Genomic DNA, 22865 nt, shown 5'->3' with positions numbered 1-22865 from the left:
TTATGTTTTTTTCCTCCCTTTTTTTTTCTAAATGCGAGGACATGGTGTTGTGATAGCTGTTCTTTTTTTTCTTTTGGACTTATTAATGTATTTGAATTTGTTTCAATATGTATTGTTGTATTAATTGAGTCCTTATGTTTCTTCTTTTAAAAATTAAATAAAATATATTTTTTAATGTAGATCTAAGTACAGTGGATTCCGGTTAATGGGGCCACATCAGGACCAATACATTTTGACCCAATTAAGTGGCTGCCCCACTTAGCCAACAATTAGCTGAAGCTTCATGAAAATAGTTAAAAAGGTATAAAAAAATACAAACTACCATTTAACTGAGTAACAAATTATGTATTCAAATAAACTAAGGGAATCCCAGCTATTTTCTTGATTAGTTTTCATTCTTTAAGTGTTGTCTCAAATAAGTAGCTGCCCCGATTAACTGATGGCCCAGTTAACTGAAACTACATAATAATAGTTCCCAATTTTAATGAATTGCCAAAGATAGCTGTACACTGAAGATCTAAGTTTCCCTTCCCTCATGATATAACATTGTGTTAACCATGATAGAATGGCAGAACAGACTTGGGCCGAGTGATCTAATTCTGCTCCTCTGCCTTGTGATCTCTACATTAACCCACGCTGATATATCATCATTGATATTTTCATAGAGCACAGTACAGGCCCTTCGGCCCATGATATTGTGTGGACATTTTAACCTTCTCCAAGTTCAATCTAATAGCCTTCCAATTTTCAATTTTCCACTGTGTGTGTGTGTGTGTGTGTGTGTGTGTGTGTGTGTGTTAAACAAAACTACCTCTGGCATAGTCGCCTGTGTTGAAGTTGTCATCGTACAGCACAGTAACAGTCCATTTGCCAACTGTAGTACTTGATACATTTCCCGAACTTTCCTTTATTTGTTCTGTAGTCTTCTGCACCTTGGTGATTAAACGTGTAGATAATATGTTCTGAGAGTAGTGCATTCCAGATTCCGACCACTTTCTCCGTGTGTGGAGGGGGCAGAACTTACTACCTCTCACCTTTTACCTCTGCCCTCCTGTGTTAGACACCCCTACTACGGGATAAAATTTTTGTCTTTTATTTATATATATCTCTTGTATTTTTGTATATTTGATCTCTCTTTCTAGCTCAATCTCTGATGAGTTCTGCATCCTCTCCAGCTAGGAGGCCCCTCATTGGTCAGGATCGACCATGGAGGTAGCGTCCTACCTGTCTACGTTTGATATGCAAGCCAGGGCAGTACGATATAGAGAGGAAGCTGTTGCCCATGCTGCAGGCCCCCATCCCCATGCAGCTGATGAATCCAAAAGAATAGCAGAAACCAATACAGTTTGGCACTGGCCGCGAGGCAAGAGTTGCTGGTGTTGAACTCGATATTGGATTGCCTTCAGGACTCCATCTCCGGGTTTTCCTTGATATTTACTCCCGAGGCTTTCCCCATGAGTGGGTATAGCTGCATGGCAACTGAGATGAGGGGCCAACCAGAGCTGTCGAGCCACATCTGCATGAAGCGACTAGTTTTAGAGTGACAGTAAGCTGCCTTTGTCCGTCTCCTGTCAATAGAAATGGTTCCACCAAGCTTAATAGCTGAGCCATACGTGACGGCCAGGAACTGGATGGACTGGTTGTCAGAGGCTATTTGAGACACATGCCATTGGGAACATTTAATAGGTAGTGGGAGCTTGCCTATTCTGCACCCACTCCAAAGCCTTAACATCCTTCATATAATGAAGCAGCTATAATGTATGCAATACTCCATATTCAGATCTGTGGAGAAAGCGTTCCACACGCCATTATACCACCAGCAGCCTGAACAGTTGACAAAAGGCAGGACGGTTTCACGGATTCATATTGTTTCTGTCAGATTCAAACCCTACCATCTACATGTCACAGCAGAAATAGAGATTCATCAGACCAGGCAATGTTTTTCCAATCTTCAACTGTCCTGTTTTAGTGAACCTGTGCCCACTAGCCTCAATGTCCTGTTCTTAGCTGACAGAAGTAGAACCTGGTGGTCTGCTGCCATTTACTTTTAAAAGTAGATGTAGCCCATTTACTTTGAAGGTTCACCGTGCTGTGCGTTCAGTAGTATTCTTCTGCACACCACTTTTGTAACTTGTGGTTATGTGGTCTTCCTATCAGCTTTAACCAGTCTGGCCATATTCTCCTCTGACTTCTGTCATTAACAAGCTGTTTTTGCCCACAGACACTCACTACATAGTTTTGCTTTCCACACCATTCTCTGTAAACTTTAGAGACTGTTATGCATGAAAACTCAAGAAGATCAGCAGTGTCTGAGACAGTCAAACCACCCCATCTGGCACCAACAATCATTCCACGGTCAAAGTCTCTTGAATCACATTTCCTCCCCATTCTGATGTTTGGCCTGAGCCACAACTGATCCTCTTGGCCGTGTTTACATGTTTTTATGTACTGAGTTGCTGCCACGTGATTGGCTGATTAGATATTTGCATTAATGAACAATTGCTGTATTCTAATTAATTTCTTTTGGAGGAAAACCAATCAACAGAGACCCAAGTTCCTGCATTCCTGTTACTTGATCGCACAGCCCTCTCACTTTCCAAACTTGTATCCCAAAATTTTAATTACTTCTCTCAACTCATTCTAAGTTCTTTAATTGTTTCTGCCTGTTGTACCAAGGGACTAAAATTGTGTTAATTTAGTTGTCTGGCTCTGTACTTTTCCCAATTAGAGCCAGTGTGACTTGACTTTGGGTTGGATTTATAATCTGGGTTTCAGTTGTATACCTCACCAGACCTCTGCCTTGGGTGCCTCAAACCTGATCAACACAGTGCTGCAGCTTTCCGACCACAATATCAATGTGGGGGTTTTGTCTGCCTCGCATTTAAGACTGTAGCTTTTAGTTAAATGACTTATTACTTTGTGGGCATTGCATTCCCACGGAGCTTTTAAAGTTCCAAGTAAATTTATTACTTCCCCATTACTTAACCGGACTAAAACTTCTGGTAAGATGATGGCACATTCGAATGTAGTGGCTTCTCAGGGGCCAACCAAAGGTGCACTTCTGGTTTTAAAATTTTTTTTTTAATGATCATAAGACTATGCTGTACTCCAAGAACAACAGGTACAGCCAATCTACCGCATCTGTGATCCATTCACTGTTTGGAGCCACTGGCTGGTAGAAGACATCAGAGATCAGGCTGATTTATACTTGTGCGTACTAGCTTACACCGTAGCCTACGCAAGTGGGCTACGCCCTTGTGAGCATTTATACTTTTGCATTGGTGTGTCTGCGTCTGTCTGCAATTCACAGCCAAAACGCTAGTTGGCAGTGAGGTTTCTATGCCACTGTGTTAAGTTTCTTCATGTTGAAACTCAACACGAAGAAACTCAAACTTCAAACAATGGCGACTGAAACTGAAGGAGGGTGAATTTTCTGTGCTTGTCCGGCCACTGAGAGATATGGACGAGGAAATGCATTTCAAATATCTTTGGGTGTCAGCAGGAATATTTAAAGATTTGGTTCATCGTCTCCAGCCATTTATTTTGCATCAATGTATGCACGGTATACTCTGAGACTGGCAATCACCATTCGAGTTTCAGCTTCAGGTGGAAGTCAACAGGCTGCAGCAGCTAGCTACAGACTGGCGTCAAGCACAGGGTCCTCCATAATTTCGGAGGTCTGTAAAGCTTTATGGAAAGCATTGCAGCCAGAGTTCCTTCCCAACCCTTCAGTCGCCCGATGGCCAGTACAGAACACTGGCCTCCTAGGCATACCTCCTATACCTATTCATCGCAAATAAGTTACTTCACCTGGACCCGTTGAGCCAAAACCCTCCTACTTTGACTTCCTATATTCTGCCACCCACTCTGTAAAGCTGTCTTCTTTTTTTATACTCTTCCGGCCGGCCTAACTCGCTGACGTCTACACGCCTGCGTGTTATTTCTCTATCTTGTTGCTTCACAATCATTTTATTAAGCACAAAGAAAATTGGAAATTTACAGCTGCAAAAGTCTAGTAGCTAAAAACAGTGACTAAAGGCTAAAAGATGGTGGACCAATATGGTTGACCTTCCTTCTCGCTCATAGATAAAGAAACTTTCCATTCAAATTTGTAGGTAAGAGTTAACCACTTGGGTAGCTCCTACTCTATTTGTTTATCGCGTATATCTAAACATATTGGGAACCGCCATGGCAGCGTAGTGGTTAGCGCAGTGTTATTCCAGCTCGCAGCATCGGAGTTTGGAGTTCAATTCCAACATCCTCTGTAATGAGTTTGGAAGTGCATTTCTTTGTGCACATGGGTTTCCTTCCACAATTCAAAGACATACTGGTTAGAAGGTTAATTGATCATTAGGTTATCCTGTGATTGGACTAGTGTTAAAGTAGGTGGCTTGCTGGACGGCATGGCTTGTTGGGCTGAAGGGCCTGTTTTGCACTGTATCTCAAAATAAATACGGTGAAATGCTGTCTGACTCTTATGTCAGTGGAATTGGTTTATTGTTCTTGCATATACCAAGATACGGTGAAAAGCTTGTGTGGCATACTGTTTATACAGATTTTTATATATTGAGATCGTACAAGACAAACCAGTAGGGGTGCAGACCAGTGCAGGTAGACAAGGTGCAAGATTAATATAATAAGGCATATTAAAGCATGTAACAAGGCAACATCCAGCACCCAGGACGTACCCTCTTCTCATCAAGGAGAAGGTACAGGAGCCTGAAGACTGACACTCAATGATTCAGGAACAGCTTCCTTCCCTTCACCAACATATTTCTGAATGGACTATGAACCTGTGAATACTACCTCACATTTTTTGCTCTTTTTGCCCTACTTATTTAATTGTTTTCAATATATTCCTTATTGTAAATTATTTTTTATTATGTATTGCAATGTACTGCTGCCACAAAACAACAAATTTCATGACATATGCTAGTGATATTAAACCTGATTCTGAAGTCAAGAGTCCACCTATTAGAGAACCATTCATTAAACTTGTAACAATAGGCTGCTCCAAAACATTACTTGTAAAGTTCTCTAAAATATTGTAAATCTGGTAAACATCCTGCATGGGTCATAGTCCTCTTGGATTGAAGTTAAACTAAGTGAAGTCCTGATGAAGGCTCTCGGCCTGAAATGGTAACCGTTTCTCTCCATAGACGCTGCCTGATTTTCCACGTTCCTTCAAACTCAAGTTTGTTTTTTATTCTTTAAGAACATTTGCTAAAGATTCTGAAATAGAAAATCTCATGGTAATCTCATGTTAACTTGATAAAGGTGGACCAGATGATAAGGCATATATTAAATGGACAGCCAGTGACTTTCCATGGGTAAAATAGTTAATACAAGGGGATATAAATTTGAGATGTTGCGATGAAAGTGTAGAACAGATAGGTTTATTAAACAGTGGTGAATGTGTGGAATGCACTGCCAGGGATGGGGGGAATGATAGAGACAGATAGATTAGGGACATTTAAGATATTCTTAGATAGGCACATGAATGATAGAAAAAAATGGAGAGTTATGTGGGAGGGAAGGGTTGATTGATCTTGGAGTTGGTTAAAATGTCAGCACAATATTGTGGGCCAAGAGCCCGTTTTGTCCTGAACTGTTCTGTGTTAATTTGAGATCTGTGCATTGTAAATTAACAAGAATAACTGAACACTGGTGCAATTCCATTTAAATGTTTTACTAATGTTTTGCCATTCTTTTTCTCTGTCCTGCTGTCCCCCATCCCAACTGTTTAAAGGTTGCAAAATCAAAGCACTAAGAGCAAAAACCAACACTTACATCAAAACTCCAGTTCGAGGAGAAGAGCCCATTTTTGTTGTCACTGGGAGAAAGGAGGATGTGGCAATGGCCAAGAGGGAGATCATTTCGGCTGCAGAGCACTTCTCAATGATACGAGCATCCCGAAACAAAACTGGGGTTGTACCTGGCGCTCCTTCTGGAATACCTGGCCTCGCTGTACCTGGCACTCCCAATCTGCCTGGGCAAACCACCATTCAGGTACGGGTTCCTTACCGTGTGGTGGGTTTGGTAGTGGGGCCCAAAGGAGCCACGATTAAACGTATTCAACAGCAAACCCATACGTACATAGTCACTCCCAGTCGGGACAAGGAGCCGGTGTTCGAAGTGACCGGTATGCCTGAGAATGTTGACCGAGCTAGGGAAGAAATAGAAGCACATATTGCTGTTCGTACGGGCAACTACATTGAAGTAAATGAAGAGAATGACTTCCACTCAAATGGCACAGATGTGAGTTTTGACAGCAGTGGGTTTGAGTCAACGTGGGGGAAGATGAGCTCTGTTCCCACCACCCGCAACAGACTTCTCTCCAGCTACAGAAACGACAGCTCCAGCTCCCTCGGGAGTGGATCAACTGATTCCTACTTTGGAAATAACCAGGTGGCTGACTTTAGCCCGACAAGCCCATTCGGTGCAAGTGGTTTCTGGTTCGGTGAGTCTGTTGCAACCATGAGTTCGGATGATTTGGGCTTTGAATCTTCTGCTTTTGACCCTCTTCCGGCCACACCTCAGTCTGTCATCTGGTGTCCATTTGAACAGGGAAATCCTATTGGCATCGCTAATGAATCGGCTGCTGGTGCACTAACACATGACAGTCAGCCGACCACCCCCCGCCTATCACCAACCTTTATGGAAAACATAGAGATCCACCTTGCCAGGAGGCCTTGCAGTGATCCCTTGAACATGGTCAGTCAAGTTGGGCTTCCAGTATACATCTCTGCCTTCTCCAACGGTACAAGTTACTCCTCCAACAGCAGCGCCACGTCCGGCTCGCCCACCGACTCCTCCGGCTCCGGAATGGCCCGGGGCAAACGCGATTGTGTGGTCTGCTTTGAAAGTGAAGTGATTGCAGCCCTGGTGCCTTGCGGGCACAACCATTTCTGCATGGAGTGTGCCAACAGAATCTGCGACAAGGAAGAGCCGGTGTGCCCGGTGTGTAACTCACTCGTTACTCAGGCAATCCGCATCTACTCAATGGACCAATTGGCAGGGTGATTAATGGGCAAGGAAGAGTTTAGATGTTGGTACTTGTCTGGAAACTTCCTAATTCTAAACCATGACTGTTACGTAGTTGGATGCATGGGATTAGACTGTGGGTTTTCTCTAAATTTAAATCAGTTGGGTAATTTTTTGATGGGTAAATCTGTTTAATGGATTAAGATGCAAGATGAATCAGCTTGAGTATAAACACTTTGGAAAATATGCTTCTCAACAATGTGAAAGTGGTCTTGAGGAGTTAATATTTTAAGTTGTACCACTTTTTTCAAGCCTAGTTAAAATTCTCTGCCAGGGTACCTGATCTCTAAAACCATTTCCATGCTCTGGTTATTCCTACTGGAAATGTCTAAATGAGAAAACAGCTTGTTATTTTGAAACCCCCTGACAATTGTCTTTTAAACTTTTCTTTCGTCCCACCAGTTGATGGTTCAAACTTGGGTGAGGTATGAGAGGATTGCAAGCACCTATGAAACTCTAGTGCAGTAAGGGATTTGAGGAAAAGAGTTAAAAGTTGGGATTAGGATCAAAAGATACAGGTATGACAAATGTGAAACTGCCATGAAATTGGTTGGATCCAGAGGAAAATTGAGGACTTGTTATTCTGTGGATATGGAAAATTGGGCATTTTGTCAGTTGTTGCAGGTAGATTCTCTGCCTTCTCAACTCCTGTGATTTGATTTAACATTTTAAAAATGTTGAGTATTGTCTGTTAGAAAAAAGTAAGTCATTATATATCTGCAAACCTTATTGAGCCATTAGCGTATGTGTCCTACACATACCAATTGTCTTTAATCAAAGACAGACCATTTCTAGCGATGCAGAAATACATTTGCTATCAGTTTGAATGACATACTGAAGTAGTTGGTGGGTGGAGAGGGAAAGGCTGTTTTTCTAGTGGGGTGGGATTCGTGTTTGGCGATGGTAAGTGAACGACTGCTCTTTTTGAGTTTTGATCTTCAGCCATTTGGCAAGTATTCTGAACCCAGGCTGCTAGGTGGTAGTTTGTTGATTTTTGAGTGAGACTTGTTCCCTGGGGGAAGAACTTGGCTGATGAACAGTTGAGTGATTTTTAAAGAATTTTTATTATACATAAACGTAGATGGTTATGGACTGAATCTTAATACTCAAAGAGTTGCAAATCCCTGCTATAGAAAATTTTCAAATTTTCAGTAATCTTGTATTATTAGCAGGCCCCAGGCTTGGCCTCCAATCATAAGCTTGCAGGTGTTTTCCCTCCATAATGCTTGCCCTGAATCTCATGACTTTTCCCTGTTTCTTTAACTTCGCTAAATTAACCAATATTGTTTCTAGAGTGTGACTTCTGGAGGTCTTTTTAGTGGTTTCCTTGTGGGAGGAACTTGGCTAATGAACAGCTGAGTGATTTTTGATTTTTTAATATTCTTCATGATGGATTGTGGACTAAGTCTCAATGCTCAACAAGCTGCAAATCCCTGCCATTTAAAATTTTTTAAATATTCTGTAGGTATTAGTCCAGGAGTCACCAGCCTTGGCTTCCAATCATAAACTAGTAACCTTTTTTTCTGCATAATTTCTCTGAACCCTGTGGTTTTTCTCCATCATTGTTTCCTTTGTTTTTCTAAACTGGCCAATATTGTGCAGTAACTACCTTCCTTCTCTTAGGAACAGTTTAGAAAACTGTTCAGGGTTTCTGTTTACGGCATATGGGCATTATTAGTGAGGCTCTTAATCCCTTCAGCAAATGGAAGTGAGCATTAACCCTCTTGTAAAGATATTCCCATAATCCTGTTAGATTGGATGTTACCATATTTGGATCCTATGAAGAAGGAATGTCTATGCAGTGGATTCCAGTTAGCAGGGACACGTGGGGACCTATTTTGGCAGAATTAAGCAGCTGCCCCAATTAGCTGGAATAGCATGGAAATAGTTAAAAAGGTATAAAAAAGACAAACTACTATTTAACTGAGTAACGAATTATGTGTTTAAATGAAATACAGAACAGATTAGAACACTACCAAAACTACCAATGTACTACAAACTGTATTAGTTCCTAGTAGTTATCAACGGAGGAATTCATCCACTGTATGCTGCTGTGTTCTTTTGACTGTAAAATCAGCATAGGCACTTAGTGTAGATAATGGTCTGCCTTCATACAACGCTATCAACAATTGCATTCTTCAAATCTTATTTTTCATTGTTCAAGATGATTGTTGATACCTTCAAATTCTTTGTAGTTCCAAACTTGTTGAAGTAGTGAAATCATTTCATTTTCACTCCCAGCTGTTTCTGGCGTCTCCAGGCTTGAATACTTAAAACGACGGTGAGCAAAGCAGTTCTGAATTGTCTTACTGTTTATTTCTCACCAACACAAAATCACTGCTTTTTAAACAGAAACACTGGCAAATTACACTATTTTAAAAACTGTTTGCTCTAAGAACAGTGTAGTGTCTAATGGTGCTAGTTAGAAACTGTTTGGCAGCATCCTCCTATCCCACCTATTTCTTGAGTAGATTTTGTTGGTTTGTCTGAAATAAGTGGCTGTCCCAATGGCCCATTTAACTGGAATCCACTGTACTTTGGGATATGTGAAATTTTTTATTTTTGTGTGCAGACTATTTTTTCTAAAGTTTCAATGCATTTCACCACCGAGATTCAGCACTGTTACCCAAGAACTTGATTTAAAGCATTGATGATAACAGAACTGTCCAGTGGTGGGGGGGGAGCGGGGTGTCCTCAGTTTCCTGTGTCTTCATATCTCAGATTGTTTTGAAGGCAGCGATAAAAGCACTATCACTACTAGCTGTTCAAATTTTAATTAACACAGTAATTTTTATTTTGCCATGGTATTTGTAGTTTGTTTCCAACTGCCTGTTACAGCTCTCAACAGGAGGAGGCTAGTTAATTGGACCAATTTATTTAGTTGCAATTTGGCTGGGCTGGTTTTTTTATATATCATATCCTGGGTAAAAGGTTCATTGATTTTTTTTTGTTCTTTAGAATGACTTGGGAGTTTTTACATTTTTAATGTTAATGCATTAATTACTGATTCTGCTCATGGATAACAGTTGAAATTTTGGTTTGGGTGCACTTTTGATCACAGATCGTGGATGTGAAGTAAGTGAACACCATTAACAGGACCAAGATGTGTCATGAATTGAGCCACATCCTCTCTCATTTTAATTTTTTTTTGAGGGGGGGAATTATGATATTTTTTAAATTGCAGCCTTTTATAGATTGAAATCTGAAACAGACCAGTGATTCTCTGTAACATTTTTGTTTTTCTTTAAAATGTCAGATGATTTGAAAATTGCACTCCCATGTCTTTTTGAAAGTGTGACAGTTGAAAGTTCAATTCTGACATTATCTGTAAGGAGTTTATACATTCCTCCCTGTGAATGTGTGGGTTTCCTCCTGCAGTCCAAAAACGTACTGGTTAGGTTAACTGATCGTTGTAAATAGTCCTGTGATTGGGCTGGTGTTAAATAGGTGGTTGCTGGGCAGCGTGACCCATTGGGCTGGAAGGACTTGTACTGTATCTCTAAACATGCAAATTAAATTAAATGGCCTGAGAGATCTGCAACATTGGTTTTCAACCAGCTTGATATTTTTCACTTTGATACATTTTTTTATTATGGACACCTGTTGGGAGTCACAGTTTACTGAAATCTCCCATTGTAAATTTCTTGGAAGCAGATCTTTCAGTAACCGTTTATTTAGCTTACTTCCAACTGAAAAATCTTCGAATTAAACTTTCCCTCCATGTACCACCTGTTTAAAATTACCACTGACTATATGCTTGACTTGTAAAAATCTATCACAGTGATAAATCTTAGACTGATATATTTGTGCATATCAAGTGTAAGGTCAGTGCTAACTTAAACAGGTAGTATGTGGAGAGATAGTTTATCCACTTTGTAACTAATCAAAATGGGATGCATTGTTATTCTACATGGAACAGTACAGCTCAGGAACAGGCCCTTTGGTGCTGAACCCATTAGGTTATTATCAAATGACTACCTAAACTGATCTCTTCTGCTACACAATGTCCATATCCTTCCATTTCCCTTGCATTCATGTTACTATCTAAACAACTGTTAAATGTCTCTAATGTATCTGCCTCTACCACCACCCCAGGCAGTGCATTCCAGACACCTACCACTCTCTATTAAAAACTTGCCCCTCACATCTCCTTTGAAATTACTTTGTTCACTATAAATGCACGTCCTCTGGTATTGGACATTTCAACCCTGGGAAAAAGATATTGTCTGTCTATATCTATGCCTCTCATAATCTTATAAACCTCTGTCAGATCTCCCCTCAGCTTCTGTCGCTCCAGAGAAAACAACCCAAGTTTGTCCATCCCATCCTCTCGTTATAGTACATACCCTCTACTCCTGGTGAACTTCTTCACCCTCTGCAAAGTTTCTGAATCTCTCTGGAAAATTCTATCTTTTGGTTTTTGTGGTGTTATTGCTTCAATATTTTTATCAAACTTGACCCTGAGAAGGATGCAAGGTGTGTAATGAGATGGAAATGAGTTTTAAAGCAGCATATCAACCCCATGGGAGGTCATCCCAAGAACACAATTCTCACTGGGCTCTGATCAGAGCTGCCTGTAGCAGAAATTCAGCATTAATTTTTAAATAGCATTCCAGCTTTTTACCTTTTTAATATAAAAAAAATTACAAATCTTGTTTTAAGGTTCTGTTAGATATAGACTCTAAAAGATTCTATAATCAATGTGAAAGCTGTTTCCAATTTCGGAGTGAAAATTTTTTTAACCACAGTCGTGTAGTGGTTAGTGTGATGCTAGTACTGCTTGGGGTGTCAGAGTTCAAAGTTCAATTCCTGCATTCTCTGAAAGAAAGTTTGTACATCCTTCCCGTGTGCGAGTGAGTTTCCTCCGGGTGCTCCAGTTTCCTTCCACAGTCTAAAGATGTACAAATTAATAGGGTAATTGGGCATTGTGTAAATTGTCCTGTGATTAGGCTAGGGCTGTTTCGCGCTGTATCTAAAATTTTTTAAAAATAAAACCAGATAGTTATGTATCTAAAGCAAATTGCCCGGGTCCTTATATAGCCTTAATGCAAGTGTCTTGCAAAACTCATTGAATACTGCCTATTAAATACAATATGCCATCGGGTACACATCTTGGGTAATATTCCTCTTTCCTCCCAACAAGCAGTGGAACTTTGAGGCCAGCAATGAGCCACACTTCTGGCAATTTTCCTTTGATTTAGAGATCTTCTACTCATTATTAATAATAAGCACTGTTTTGTCTCATGAGGTAGTTACCAGGAGACATCTGTCTATTTAACCCTGCTCTCCTTCTCTCTTGCACCCCCCCCCCCATTTAACTTGGAACTTGTAATGATCATAAGTGTGACTGTATCTTTAGCCAACAAACTTTTAAGTTTTTAAAGTTTTTTTTAATTATTTAGCAATACAGCGTGAAGTAGGCTCTTCCAGCCCTTCAAGTAGCACTGCCCCAACAATGCTGATTTAATGCTAACTTGATCAGTTTACAATGACCAGTTCACCTACTCCTTATGTCTTTGGACTGTGTGAGGAAACTGGAGCACCCAGGGAAACCATGCATTCCACGTGGAGGACGTACAGAGGATGTCAGAATTGCACTCCAAACACTGGCACCCTGAGCTGTAAGTGTTTTGCTAACTCCCAGTTATTAAACTGTTAAGAATTATGTAGCCTAGTGCTTGGGTTTTGCCCTGAATTAGCTTGTTTGTGATGTTGGGGGAGCTTCCATTTGACAAACAGACTAGTAGTCTAAATGCAAATGATATGTGTGTCTGCTGTGGGTGAAGTTAGTTCACTTACCACTCACTGGAGCAGGCTGCATCGCAACAGTAGGCAAATTTGAGCAGGGATAACGAATCACTGAAACTAATGTGACTTTAAATTAATCCTTATACAGTTCACTTTGTAGGAGCAAGATGTGAAGTAGAATTGTGCTGGACAGGTTAGTGTTACGCACAATGACGCATAGAGCAGGTGTAGGCCACCAACAGCAACTCACCAGAGTCCTCTGTCCCAGGCCAGTCTTTCAAATTGTCCCCAGGTGTAGCCCATCTTTGTAGATCCTTCCTCTCCCAGGGCTAAGGTTTCAAAGCTTCTGTTGCCATTTCTGTAGCACTGGGATTTTAACAGGATGGGGTTGCTAGTTCCATGCCCCACCCTCCTTTCACAGCCAGACGGAGTTGGGGATATAATGACTTGGGTGAAATATGGGAAGTAGTGTTCACATTTGGATCTGGAGCCTGGAAAGCAGGCAACCTCTCCAAATGAGAGACTGGCAGAAAGTTGGTGGTGAGGGTACTCTTTGAAACAGGAAGATTAGTCTGGTAGACCTATGTCCTACTGCCACATAGAACATTAATTTGTCAAAATATAACTGGTATTTGTTCTCCACTCAAGGGCAGGTTTAACTTCAGTACATGTAAATATATATTCATTGAGTAGATATACAATTTATTTTTTATTTCCACTTGAAGTTACATTTCTTATTCAAAGTTTACAAAAATAAAGGTTTTTATTTCAAGTTTTTTTTCAGTATGAAAATCGCCTTGATGGCATTTATGATGTAATGCATAACTTCACTGCTAATTTTTGCTTGTAGACTAGTTGACGTCAGTATTAAAATGAACACTAGTTGCCATATTGGAATAGGTATTAAACAAAAGTTCGCTACGCATGTATTTTGTATTAGTAAACTTTAAACTGCATTATACTGTACACTACAATTGGGGAAAAAAGCCAAGGAAATAACACAAGCCTGTATTATTTCTAGTTCAGAAGAAAAAACACACAAACCAAGAATGGAAAAAACATACCAATAGAGTTTAGTATTTGCTAATTTTACAATACCTTGTTTGTTATGTATATGTAGGAAAGTGATAGGGATAAAAATTCAATTTATTGAGTAAAGTTTAAAACCATATATTTTATGATAAAGGGCCTTTAACTTAATGTGGCCAAAGCACTGATATATATTTGCTGTAAAGAGAATTATAAGAGTTTTATTTTTCTGATATTAAAAGTTACTTAATAAAGACGGTTTCCATTAAAACTGACGCATCTGGTTTTTAATGCTTGTTGATTAACTGGCCCACCTCTGAGAGATGGAAATAAGTAAAGCCAGCCAGCAGGACTCTGATGAAGTTGTATTGGTCAATCCCCTGTATGGGGGATACAATAGATTACCCAAACATTGAACTCCAACCAAACCATTCACTTTGGACGATGGAGACAGGAGGTCCTCAATGGCCTGTGCTCCACTGGGAGCTAATGGCCCAAGTAGACGATTAACTGACCCAGTAAAATCTTTTGAGTATAATCCAATGTAATCAAAATTTGAATATTAGAATACCAGTGCTAAACTCAAGAGTGATGACACCTGAGAGCCTGAATCAAAGAGTAGGAAGGGTCAACAATGGGTAGTCAAAACTACCCAATGCATCATGGGCACCAGCCTACCAGCTATCAAGGATATATATACGGGAACATAACGAAGGCTCCCACCCACCCTGCTCATGGGCTCAAACACAAGGAAATCTGCAAATGCTGGAAATCCAAGGCCACACACAAAATGCTGGAGAAACTCAGCGGGTCAGGCAACTTCTAAGGAGAGGACTAAACAGTTGACGTTTCAGGCAGAGACCCTTCATCCTGCCCGTGGACTATTTGTCCCACTCCCATCAGGGAGGATGCTATGTAGCAACCACACCAGGACTACCAGACTCAAAAACAGTTACTTTCCCCAAGCAGTAAGGCTGATCAACACTTTCACCCACTGACCTATCTCTCCACACCCCCAACCACCACTACTTTATCATTTCCTGTCGGTCACCTTATGTACAGACACCCTGTGTCTCCTGTCACTTTATGAACATACAATCAATCTGTATATATGCTATCATGTGTATTTATATTTAATGGATTCTTAATTATTGTTTTTTATCTTACTTTTTTTTGTGCTGCATGGGATCCAGAGTAACAATTATTTTGTTCTCTTTTAACTTTGTGTACTGGAAATGACGAACAATCTTGAGTCTTGAAAGTATGCTGCCTGACCTACTGAGTTCCTCCAGTTGCTCTGGATTTCCAGCATCTGCAGAATCTCTTGTGTTTACAGAACAGCTTTTGGATTTATTTTCTTCTCACAGGTACATGGGAACAGACAGTGAAATGTGTTGTTTGCATTAACGATGCACCCAAAAGTGTACTAAGGGCAGCCCGTAAGTGTCACCACCGATGTCCACAGTGCTTGGCAGAACAACACAAAACTTGTTGAATGTGAATCACGCACACGATGCAGGTTTCCAGTTCATGGAAGGCTGCTTCTACATTCCTAATGAGTACAGACCCCGAGGCATCAAATACTACTCATACATTAACCCTTTCATTCCTGGAATCATTCTCCTGGAAGATAAATAGCTTCAACAAGTTCTAATGGCCAGAGGTAGAAATGAAACCCATTTTCTGCTGGGAAAGATTTGAGTAAAATCTGTACTTCTATGCTGCTTGAAACCACAGGAACCCATTGTGGTCATTTAATATGAAGTAAATAGAAACTGTATTGCTTCAATATGAATCATTATTGAACAACCTAATGGGTTAATGTATGAGGAGTGTTTGGTGGTTCTGGGCCTATCTATACCTGTTGAGTTTGGAAGAATGAGGTGGGATTTCATTGAAACCTATTTAATATTGAACAGCCTAGATATAGTATATGTGGAGGGAATGTTTCCTATAGTGGGAGAGTCTAGGACCAGAGGGCACAGCCCCAGAGTACAAGGATGTCTCTTAGACTAGAGATTCATAAAATTCTTTGGAAGTTGCATCATATGTAGATAGAGTCATAGCTTTTGACACATTGAATCTGAATCACTTTAGTGCCAGTATGTGAAACAAACCAGAATTGATTGTGGTTTGATGCCAAGGAAAAAACCATAAGACATAGGAGCAGAATTAGGCCATTCAGCCCATCATGTCTGCTCTGTCATTCCATCACAGCTGATCCTGGATCCCACTCAACCCCATACACCTGCCTTCTCGCCATATCATCTGATGCCCTGACCGTTCAGGAAGTGATCAACTTCCGCCTTAAATATACCCATAGACTTGGCCTTCATCACAGTCTGTGACAGAACATTCCACAGATTCACCACTCTCTGGCTAAAAAATTCCTCCTTACCTCTGTTCTAAAAGGCCACACATCAATTTTGAGGCCGTGCCCTCTAGTTCTGGATGCCCCCACGATAGAAAACATCCTCTCCACAACCATCCTATCCAGTCCTTTCAACATTCGGTGGGTTTCAACGAGATCTCCATGCACTCTTCTAAATTCCAGTGAGTACAGGCCTAAAGCTGCCAACTGCTCCTCACACGTTAACCCCTTCATTCCTGGAATCATCTTTGTCAAGCTCCTCTGGACTCTTTCCAATGACAACACATCCTTTCTGAGATACGGGGCCCAAAATTGTTGAAAATACTCCCAAATGTGGTCTGACTAGTGTCTTATAAAGGCTTAGTATTTTATATTCTATTCCCCTTGAAATAAATGCCAACATTGCATTTTCCACCTTTTGCACAGACTTGCTCTGTAAATTAACCTTCTGGGAGTCTTGCACAAGGACTCCGAGGTCCCTCTGCACCTCTGACATTTGAACCTTCACCCCATTTAGATAATAGTCTGCACCATTGTTCCTTTTACCAAAATGCATTATCATACATCTCCCACTGTATTCCATCTGCCACTTTTTTTGCCCATTTTTCCAATTTGAAGTCCTGCTACAATCACATTGCTTCCTCAGCAGTACCTACCCCTGCACCTATCTTTGTATCATCCGCAAACTTTGCCACAAAGTCATCTATTCCATTATCCAAATCAATGACAAACAATGTGAAAATTAGTGGTGCCAATTCTGACCCCTGAGGAACACTACTGGTCACCAGCAAGCAAACACGAAAGGCCCCTTTTATTCCCACTCACTGCCTCCTGCCTGTCAGCCATTCTGCTATCCAAGCCAGTATATTTCATGTTACACCATAGGATTTTATCTTGTTAAGCAGCCTCATGTGAGGCACCCTATCAAACGCCTTCTGAAAATCAAAGTAAACGACATCCACTACCTCTCTGTCCACTCTGCTTGTTATTTCCTCAAAGAATTTTATCTTTAGTCTCCAAGCACCTCAAAACACTTTCCCAACCACTGACACGAGGAATTCTGCAGATGCTGGAATTTCAAGCAACACACATAGAAGTTGCTGGTGAACGCGGCAGGCCAGGCAGCATCTGTAGGAAGAGGTACAGTCAACATTTCGGGCCGAGACCCTTCGTCAGGACTAACTGAAGGAAGAACTGGTAAGAGATTTGAGAGGGGGAGGGGGAGATCCAAAATGATAGGAGAAGACAGGAGGGGGAGGGATGGAGCCAAGAGCTGGACAGGTGATTGGCAAAAGGGATATAAGAGGATCATGGGACAGGAGGCCTAGAGAGAAGGAAAAGGGGGAGGAGGGAAACCCAGAGGATAGGCAAGGAATATAGTGAGAGGGACAGAGGGAGAAAAAGGAGAGAGAGAAAAATATATTAAATAAATATAATATGGTCTCCCAGTCTGCGTCGGGTCTCACCAATATATAGAAGGCTGCATCGGGAGCACCAGATGCAGTATATCACCCCAGCCAACTCACGGGTGAAGTGTCGCCTCACCTGGAAAGACTCTGGGGCCTTGAATGGTGGTGAGGGAGGAAGTGTAAGGGCATGTGTAGCACTTGCTCCGCTTACAAGGATAAGTGCCGGGAGGGAGATCGGTGGGAGGGATGGGGGGGACAAATGGACAAGGGAGTCGCGTAGGGAGCGGTCCCTGCGGAAAGCAGAGGGGGGAGGAGGGAAAGATGTGCCAGACCCAACGCAGACTGGGAGGCCGTTTCACTGAACACCCACGCTCTGTCCGCCGGAGAAAGCAGGATCTCCCAGTGGCCACACATTTTAATTCCACATCCCATTCCCATTCTGATATGTCTATCCACGGCCTCTACTGTAAAGATGAAGCCACACTCAGGTTGGAGGAACAACACCTTATATTCCGTCTGGGTAGCCTCCAACCTGATGGCATGAACATTGATTTCTCTACCCCTCCTCCCCTTCGTACCTCATCCGTTATTTATTTATTATTTTATATTCTTTTTCTCTCTCTCCTTTTTCTCCCTCTGTTCCTCTCACTATACCCCTTGCCCATCTTCTGGGCGTCCCCCCTCCCCCCTTCTTTCTCCCTAGGCCTCCCGTCCGTCCCATGATCCTCTCATATCCCTTTTGCCAATCAACTTTCCAGCTCTTAGCACCATCCCTCCCCCTCCTGTCTTCTCCTATTATTTTGGATTTCCCCCTCCCCCTCCCACTCTCACTTTCAAATCTCTTACTAGCTCTTCCTTCAGTTAGTCCTGACGAAGGGTCCCGGCCCGAAATGTCGACTGTACCTCTTCCTAGAGATGCTCCCTGGCCTTCCCAACCACTGAGGTTAGACTAACTTGCCTATAATCCTTTATTTTGCCTTCCTCCCTTCTTAAAGAGTGGAGTGACGTTTGCAATCTTTCAGTCCTCCGGGACCATGCCAGAATCAAGTGATTCTTGAAAGATCATGACCAATGCATCCATTATCTCTTCAGCAACCTCTCTCAGGACTCTAGGATGCAGTCCATCTGGTCCAGGTGTCTTATCCACCTTAAGACCTTTCAGTTTGCCTGGCACTTCTTCCTTTGTAATAGCAATGGCGCTCGCTCCTGCTCCCTGACACTTACGGACCTCTGGCACACTGTTAGTGACTTCCACAGTGAAGAGTGATGCAAAGTATTTATTAGGTTCATCTGCCATTTCTTTGTCCCCCCCCCCCATTACTAACTCACCAGCATCATTTTCCAGTGGTCCAGTATTAACTCTCACCTCCCTTTTACTCTTTATATAACTCAGAAAAAACTTCTGCTATCCTGCTTTTATATTATTAGCTAGTCTTCACTCATATTTCTTTTCCTTCCTTAGAGCTTTTTTAGTTGCCTTTTGTTGTATTTTAAGATTCCCAATCATCCAACTTCCACTCACTTTTGCTACCTTATGTGCCCTTTCCTTGGCTTTTATGCAGTCCTTAACTTCCCTTGTCAGCCACGGTTGCCTACCCCTGTCATTTGAGAACTTCTTCTGTGGGACATACCTATCCTGCACCTCGTGAACTATTCCCAGAAACTTCAGCCACCTCTGTTCTGTCGTTATTCCCACCAGCATCCTCCTCCAATCCACCTGGGCAAGCTCCTCCCTCATACCTCTGTAATTCCCTTTATTCCATTGTGATACTGATACATGTGACTTGTACTTCTCCCTCTCAAATTGCAATATGAATTCAATCATATTATGATCACTGTCCCCTAAGGGTTCCTTTATGTTAAGCTCCCTAATAAGATCGGGGTTGTTTCAAAATACCCAATCTAAGATAGCCTTTCCCCTTGTAGGCTCAAGCACAAGCTGTTCTAAAAAGCCATCTCATAAGCATTCAACACATTCCCTCTCTTGTGATCTGACACCAACCCGATTTCCCTAATCTCTTCACATATTGCGGTTCCCCATTACAATTGTGACATTCCCCTTATTACATGCCTTTTCCAGCTCCCTTTGCAATCTCAACCCCACATCTTGGCTACTATTTGGAGGCCTATATATGATTCCCATAATGGTTTTTTCACCCTTGAAATTTCTTAACTCCACCCAGAAAGATACAACATTCTCTGACCTTATGTCACCACTTTCTGAAGATATAATTCCATCTCTTACCAATACAGCCACACCATCACCTATGCATTCCTGCCTGTCCTTTGGATACAAAGTATATCCTTTGATGCTAAGCTCCCAATGATGACCTTCTTTCAGCCATGACTCAGTGATGCCCAAAACGCACACCGACCAATCTCTAATTGCATCACGAGTTTATCCACCTTATTCCAAATGCTATGTACATTTAAGTACGTTCAGTCTGCATTCTTCACCCTTTTGAATTTTGCCTCTGTGGTACAGTTTAACTCCTTGCTTTGTCTGCATTTGGACCCAGTCATTGGCCTGTCCTTCCTTACATTCACGTTACATCCGTCATCTGCTTGTAAAAATGCTGGGTCATCCTCAGCTCCATCATACTGGCTCCTATCCCCCTGCCATATTAGTTTAAACCACTCCCGACAGCTCCAGTAAACCTGCCCAGGACAATACCATAACAGACAACACAATAGCAACCAACAATTTACAAGACAACAGTCCAAATAGCCATGATCAATAATTAAACTTAAATGTGAGCATATGAACAGACTCATTAATTATCAACAGAACAAGGAGAGTAGGAAAAACCATTTAACAGATGTTCAGGGACAGTTAGGGTATTACATCTGAGTGAGTTTTGTTGAGCTATGGGAAACGAGTTTCAAAGATGACATCTAGCCCTGATAGTGATGGACTTGTAGCATCTCCCTGATGGCAATTTGGTGAATAAGTGACCATCACCAAATGGTGGATGGAGTCAACAGTAAACTTTTCAGCTCTTTCCCTCACTCTGGCGATGAACTGATGTTTTCTTCGGTAGCTGACAGCCAAAGATCTCTGCTGAGAGGATCACTCACTGTAACCTATAACTGGTGAGGGAGGAGGCAGCAGGAAACGAAATGATGATATCTGGCTAATCTGTTCCGTACCTTAGAATATCTAAATTATGTACCTTACTTTGTTTATGCATAATTCATCTGTAGATTTTATTCTTTCCTAAGATATTGTGTGTTATATGTGTGTAATATGTACTATTGTGTTTTACACCCTGGTTCGGAGAAATGCCTTTGACGATATACATGTAACCTGACGACTGAGGAGGTCACAATGTTCACAATAATGGCTGAGTTGAGTTGTTCAGAATATTCCCTGCGGTATTAAGTTTCCTAAGCTGGCGTAGGAAAACCAGTCTCTGCTGGACTTTCCTAATGGTGAGTGGAACATGCTGGTCCCACTTCGGTTTATTGGAAATGGTACTCCCCATGAGTGTTAATTTCCAAGAGAGGGCAGGTTGTCGATGGAAGTCAATCCTCATTTCCTCTGTTATGATAGCATTAAGCTTTGAGTTGTTACAAATGCTGCAAGACAGCTTATCTCACTTTAATAACAAGTCACATCATTATTATTGATGTGACCAACTACAGTCGTGTCATCTGCGAATTTAGGATTTTAATGGATCTACCTGTGAATAAAGTGACAGCAGGAGGGTGAAAGAACACAGCCTGGGGAGAACCTGTGCTATAGACATTGGACTGGACAAGTAGACCCCAGCCTTACATTCTGCTTCCTTCCTGTCAGCACTGACATGAACTGCAGGGTACAGCTAGATTGCTGTGGGAAAACTCCAGAACAGTAGTGTTGAAGGCAGAGCTAAAATCCACAAACAAGATCCTCACATAGCCTAGGTGTTGGGGGAGTTCAAATGTTGAAGTAAGTAATGAAGGTGCAAGTTAACTGCATCCTCAACTGAGCAATTTGCTCTATAAACTGTAGCGGGTCAAGAGGAGGATCGTCTTGGATTTGAAGCAGGCTAACATTAGATGTTCAAAGATTTTCATAACTACTGAAGTCAGCGCAACTGATCTATAATCGCTAAGTCCAGTGATCTTGTCTTTCTTGAGAAATGGAATGATTATAGCAACTTTAAAGCAGATGGGATCCCTGCATAGTTGCAGGGAGGTGTTAGGTATCTCAGTGAAGACAGGTGCTAGCTGATGCAGAGTGTCTTAGGTGAGATGTCGTGCCAACAGGGCCTGCAGCTTTTCTAATAGTCCTGATTTTCCAAATAGTTTGCAAACGTCTTCTTGCTTCGCCGAAAGTACAGGGTGGGGTTGGAGGGAGAGGGAGGAGACTGAAGACATGATGATATTGGAGTGGTGTGAAAGGGAAGGGGTAGGGGCTCAGCATATAAAGGTCAGAGGGAGTGAGAAGACATAGATGTTGAATGTCCATATCAAACTGGCAATAAAACTGATTGTCCAAGGTAGGGGAGGGGAAGATTTGGGAACACTTCTGTTTGAAGATGGTAAGATCTTGCAGGGAACTCCAGTCTGCCTGGTTATTGTTGAAGTCTCTCTCTAGACAGTCCTTGTAAATGGTTTTCGCCACTTCCAGATCTTTACTAACCTGCCATTTGCAGAGCCGATTCTTGTTTCCAGACCTCTAGTCATGATCCTTTACAGATCTGATGTTCTCAATCCTTGATGGACCATGACTTAGGGTAGTTCTACCTCACAATGGTCTTTTTTCAGTAAGATGCTCATCTTCAGAACTAGATTTCATATCGCCAGCATATGTCATGAAAATAGTCTTCACAGAATTTGTCTTCAGCATCTTCACAGAAGGAGATGTAGGATGTTACAGTGGCAGAATAATCATCTATACTGCCACACCAACCTCCCATGGCCTTCCAATCCGGAGAGCCTAAACAGTCGGGATGTTTAAGTTCTTTAAGACATTGGTGAGGCCTAAGTTGGAGTTATTGGGTTCAAGTTTTTGATTAGTAAGGGTGTCGAGGAGAAGGCAGGCGAATGGGTTTGAGAGGTATAATAAATTATAGAAACATAGAAAACCTACAGCACAATACAGGCCCTTCAGCCCACAAAGTTGTGCCAAACATGTCCCTACCATAAAAATTACTAGGGTTAACCATAGCCCTCTATTTTTCTAAGCTCCATGTACCTATCTAAAAGACTCTTAAAAGACCCTATCGTATCTGCCTCCACCACTGTTGCCAGTAACCCATTCTACACGCTTACCACTC

The 22865-nt window shown here is 41.6% G+C and overlaps 1 protein-coding gene across 1 annotated transcript in view; it reads left to right on the top strand.

The window, feature by feature from the left end:
- The window catches only part of LOC140194889 (RNA-binding E3 ubiquitin-protein ligase MEX3C), a 42412-nt gene extending 28320 nt beyond the window's left edge, over positions 1 to 14092 (top strand). The window contains exon 2 of the mRNA XM_072252197.1: positions 5750 to 14092. Coding sequence (XP_072108298.1) covers positions 5750 to 7023 — 1274 coding nt within the window. The 3' untranslated portion in view covers positions 7024 to 14092. The remainder of the gene's footprint in view (positions 1 to 5749) is intronic.
- The last annotated feature ends 8773 nt before the right edge of the window (positions 14093 to 22865 follow it).

This window comes from Mobula birostris, chromosome 3 (assembly GCF_030028105.1).
Source record: "Mobula birostris isolate sMobBir1 chromosome 3, sMobBir1.hap1, whole genome shotgun sequence".
Taxonomy (NCBI): domain Eukaryota; kingdom Metazoa; phylum Chordata; class Chondrichthyes; order Myliobatiformes; family Myliobatidae; genus Mobula; species Mobula birostris.
Note: the sequence above shows the minus strand (reverse complement) of the source record. Positions and strands in the feature narration are given on the sequence as shown.